This window comes from Myzus persicae, unplaced genomic scaffold (genome assembly GCF_001856785.1).
Source record: "Myzus persicae strain clone G006 unplaced genomic scaffold, MPER_G0061.0, whole genome shotgun sequence".
Lineage (NCBI taxonomy): Eukaryota > Metazoa > Arthropoda > Insecta > Hemiptera > Aphididae > Myzus > Myzus persicae.
In genome coordinates this window covers 368,323-373,234 of record NW_019104155.1, presented here as the reverse complement: position 1 = coordinate 373,234, position 4,912 = coordinate 368,323, and the positions used below count along the sequence as shown (strand labels likewise).

At 28.3% G+C, this 4,912-nt stretch overlaps 1 protein-coding gene across 1 annotated transcript; it reads right to left on the bottom strand.

Moving 5' to 3' along the window:
* Nucleotides 1–559: 559 nt before the first annotated feature.
* On the bottom strand, nucleotides 560–2,657 carry LOC111039390 (neuferricin). Its single transcript, XM_022322900.1, has 4 exons — nucleotides 2,218–2,657; nucleotides 1,921–2,061; nucleotides 1,632–1,821; nucleotides 560–1,552 (listed from the first exon to the last, which is right to left on the bottom strand). Exons 1-4 carry the CDS (start codon nucleotides 2,510–2,512, stop codon nucleotides 1,366–1,368), a joined length of 813 nt encoding a protein of 270 aa, XP_022178592.1. The 5' UTR covers nucleotides 2,513–2,657; the 3' UTR covers nucleotides 560–1,365.
* Nucleotides 2,658–4,912: the final 2,255 nt, after the last annotated feature.

Genomic DNA, 4,912 nt, shown 5'->3' with positions numbered 1-4,912 from the left:
CTTTAGGTAGGCAATTTAAAGATAACTTTCCTGATTTCAATTTTAAAACAATATAAGTATTACAATACCGTCACAATGGCTTTTTTTTGTCACTATATTTTGGCATATTTCCTAACTCTGGACATAAGCCCAACGAAGCAGAGCTCAGCCTTTTAAATATTGAATATATCAGCTATGAAAAATGTTTTATTCAATGAGGTATAATATTGGATAAAAACAAGTTGGTATGAAGTCTATTTTTCAAATTCTTTGATTTGTTATAACATTTAAGAAGTGTCCAGTATTTTATATTGTAACTGTAAATTTCAGTCAGATAATTAAATATTTGTTTATTGTACATAAACTAATGTCATATAAGTTAACAATTTAATTGCTATATACAATACATTTTGGTCTTACCGTAATTTTTAACAAGCTCTTTAAATACACGTTTATTTAAGATTCTATCTATAATAGTTTTTAAAATAAATTCAAGTTTTAATAATAGGCTAGCATCTACTTTGATCTATTTTAAAACAGTAAAATATCAAATTACTTATTAATAGTATGTAATAATGTGTTCAATATTATATTAGTCTTTATTATATTTTAATTTCCAACCTAAAACTTTAATAATACTGTCTATCTACAGAGTATTACATACTTTAATTATAAATATTTATGTAGGTAGCTTACACACAATTTGACTTAACAAAACATCATTATAATCTATATACACATTTAATATTATGTTGCAAGCTACATTTATTATTATAAACTAGTTATAGTTAAAATAACTAATAAATATTATCAATGAACAGTTCCTACATTTCAATGTTTTTGATAGGTTAGGTACAGGTTAACTCTGTGTAATAAATTTTATAATATAAAGTAACGAGAAATAATGCATTATAACAATTAACAGCTGATTTAATGTTTACTTCAATGTTTTTTTAAGGTTTTTTGTATATTATGTAGATACAAAATGTAAAAAACTTTATTATTTTACCATTACATGTATGACTATTGAGTTTTTTTAACCTGGTAATTATGTTATTATAATTTATAAATTATAACCAAGTGTCATAACACAACAACTCACTAATCATTGAGTTATTTTTGTTTATGAATATTTTTGTATAAAAATTGTAAACATTATAATATAATTAGTACATAGAGTAGTTTGTAGGCACATAAATTAAACTTATTCTAAACAATAAGATTCAACGATATAATATAACTTTTCCTATTGTTCACTTGGGTTAACAATTTGGATACTATGTGGGAATTTATCACAGAAAGAACATTTTGCATTTGAACCATACTAGAATGGTAAAATGGCATAACAAAAACACGAAATTACACATATTAGTAGAACAAGTTAGGTTAACTGACTTTGACATAACAAGTTGTGGCGTTAGCATCGCAACCCTCATACTCATTGATATGCTTCAGTTCAGCTTTACTTAAGGTATCTAGTTGTACACATGCACAGCGCACAGACAATTTTCCATTTTCATCCAATGATTGTAATTTTCGAGGTACTCCAATCCAATTCCTTTTAATGCCACCACTATAAAAAAAAAATCAATGACCAACCTTTTTAATAATCAAAAATAATTAGACAATGTTTATATTTCTATCATACTTACCTCAATGCAGTACACCAGACTTTACTTTTTTGGTTTTCTTGAACATATTCTACATTACAACTTGGATATCGTATCATTTCTTCATTCTTAGCTACTTTAGCCTTTTTACTTGATTCTATTTTTTCAAACACCAATTTTCTGTAGTCAGTTTCTTTACCAGATGAATCATAATAACGTCCGATTAATTTTCCTAAAAAAATATATTGACATAATATACAAATAAATGTACAATAAAATTAAATAAATAGAACACGACTTAGGTGAGCTTAAAAATATAAAATGTAAGTACCAATTTCTTTGTATTTTTTCTTATAAGTATTGATCCACGTATCCAGTCCTATCAAATCATTTGGATCCATATCACTGACGTGATCAGTTAAGTTTTCTTCATCAAATAAGCCAGTTATAAATGAACGACTGGCATCACGACCTAAAAATATTTTGTTACACACAAAAAAGAAGGAATGTTTTATCTTTATATTTGGGTAAAACTAATATAAATAAAATATTTTTTGTATTAAACAAAATATAATGAATAAATTATTAAGACATATTTTTAATAGGGGCTTACTCCTCAAGTACTTACCGGAAAATCCACTATATGAACCACCTGGTCCATAGAATCTCCTACCCTCTGTCACGTCAAATACAAGACCAAGAATAGATAAATATATTTTGCCACCATCAACACCGTTGTACCGACTTAATCGAGTTGTATCGAAAAGAGAACATACTTTAGGCGTGTTGATTAAGAATCGTTCAAAAATCGCAAAGCTACACAGTAAGTTTTGAGCGGGCTCATAGAAAAATAGCATAGATAATATTAATACTACAATTGTTATACATGAGAAAAAAGTATTTTTTAAATTGAAACCCTCCATATTAACTTAAAATGAATATCGTTAGCCGTTATGCGTTTACAATGATTTATTTACAATACGACTGTAATAACTAATAATTAATAATAACTAATAACTAATAAGTAATAATTATTTATAAGTAACAACCATGCTATACACTATAGTACTATACAGTATACAGTTTTAACTTAGGACAGCCACTTTGTGATAACTGATAAGCATGCAGCAAGTAAGCAGCTACTTCCGGCGTGGCAATGATAGTAATTTTGTATCACTCCATATTATCAGCGGTTATCAGTTATAAGTTATAACCATATATATATATAATATATATATATATATATATATATATGTATAATAATATCATTATAATATTCAAATTTTAATTGTAGGGCAGCGTCGTGGATCCTCCAGGAAAGGATTTTTCTCGTGTAAAACAAACCATGAGAGAGACCAATGTGATGTACATTTTAATATAATAAGATAAACGATGCGTGGGCCTGGGGCTGAGTGGAAGCAATTTAATAGCAATCTTCACAGCTCACAAGGTCCCACGGTTCTAAGTACAAGTGACAATTCCATTCGGTTGCCTACCCAGTTGGGTAATTCAGTTGAATTCAAGAGCATCTGTTATAGTTTGCATTGAATTTCTTATCCAGTACGACTTCGGACGCAGCTGGAATAGTGTACGTTGGACTGCCTATCCAGTTCAAATCCAGGAGCAGTTCAAATTTATTGATTGAGTGGAACTCAACAGGTTCTTTAAACAAATATTTCGTTTCGTGTACAGATCATTTATCTTAGATTGTTTTGTTGTATATTTTTTAGGGAATGCAAAACTTACATAGGAGATTTTACACAAATGTCTGATATTGAAAGTTGAATTATAAAAGAAAATTAAATGTACATTAATATTCATATTTTTGATGAATTCGTCCGATATATCGATGATTTAATATTGTTTGAGGTCGGGTGTATACAATAATAATAATATGTGCATGTGTGTATGTGTTAACTGTTAATGCATATAGTTCGATCAGCAATGATCGGGTATGGCGGGCAAAATATATTGATTGAGTGCGTGTAATTTGGTGTGATTACGTGCTTTCAGTATTTGTGTATGCTTATACTAATACAAATAAATGAAACAAAGTTTTTGGTAATAATAGTTCGTCTGATAAGCGCTAGCTTTCTATTCGCATCGCTTTGCTATAAATAAATTAAATGTGTTTTGAAAATAAAGATCATCAGACAAAATGATAAACACATATTTTATGGAAAAGATTAACTTAAGTTCATGATTCTCAATCTCAATAGAATAATAATTATATACATAAATGGTCTGTTACGTCTAGTAAACGATATTTGAGCAAATTTGTCAACATACACACCCGAGTAAAATATTTTACTTAAGTCAGAAAGTGATAGGTATAATTGCCATCTTTTCGTTCTTTTTTTCCGCCGTATCAAACAAATTGGTAATACTAAGTTGATTTGTGGGTTTTACAGACTCGCTGCTCTTTTATAATAACTATATAAAACATATAAGATAAAGTTTCGATTACGAGCTTCATTTAGTGACTGGTCTACAATTTCTTAAATAAATTGAAACAGACTTAAAGATAGGTATTACAAAACTATATTTCCACAGGTGAGGAACAATACCATGAACAAGAGCCAAAGAACATACTAAATAAAGCAGGACAAGTAAGAGCATAACAACATTCAGATAAAACATAGGATGAATAGTTTAGCCGGTCTCTATAAGTACTACTAGGCTCATACTTGTTCAAAATCCTCATATCAGGTTCTAAAGGCTATGAACTAAGATCTACATTTAAAGATTTTGGTAACATTTTAGGAGACGAGTGGGCACTAAAAGATTGAGAATCAGAGTATACACAATACACTATACGCCAAAAAAAAATAATTTGTAAATCCATCAAATTTTGGAAATTACGATAAAACCACCTAGAAATTATACATTTTGATACTTTATAGTTTATATACCTATACACGTAAGTACATACATCATTCTAAATAACAATTTTTTTTAATTTTTTTATTCGCTCATGTACCTTATGAGATAAAGTATAATATTCTTATAATATCCAAAGTACTTGAAATCGAAATTCTTGACTATGAACTAAGGTTGGGTTATATCGTTATATTGTGTAAATGAAGACACAGCTTTTACTTTTCTTTATGGATATGTCTCATGAAATATAGATGAGAAGAGTTTCTGAGAATACAATTTTTTTTTATCGATGTGTTAAGTATAATAACTATTTTTTGATATTTTCGTCACTAGCACTAAATTATACTACTATAATCATAGTCTTTCAAGTTTTGCATTGTTACCCTAATGGGTTACTAGATGAGCCAGTAAATTATTTTTTTGAATAAGCATGGATAAAAGGC

Bases quoted from the DNA above. Each gene is read 5' to 3' on its own strand.
- LOC111039390 (XM_022322900.1), bottom strand. From the start codon at position 2,512: ATGGAGGGTTTCAATTTAAAAAATACTTTTTTCTCATGTATAACAATT. The intron at 2,062-2,217 runs GTAAGTACTTGA...AAATATTTTTAG, and splicing joins TTCATATAGTGGATTTTCCG to GTCGTGATGCCAGTCGTTCA. The intron at 1,553-1,631 runs GTAAGTATGATA...TTTTTTTTATAG, and splicing joins GTCTGGTGTACTGCATTGAG to TGGTGGCATTAAAAGGAATT.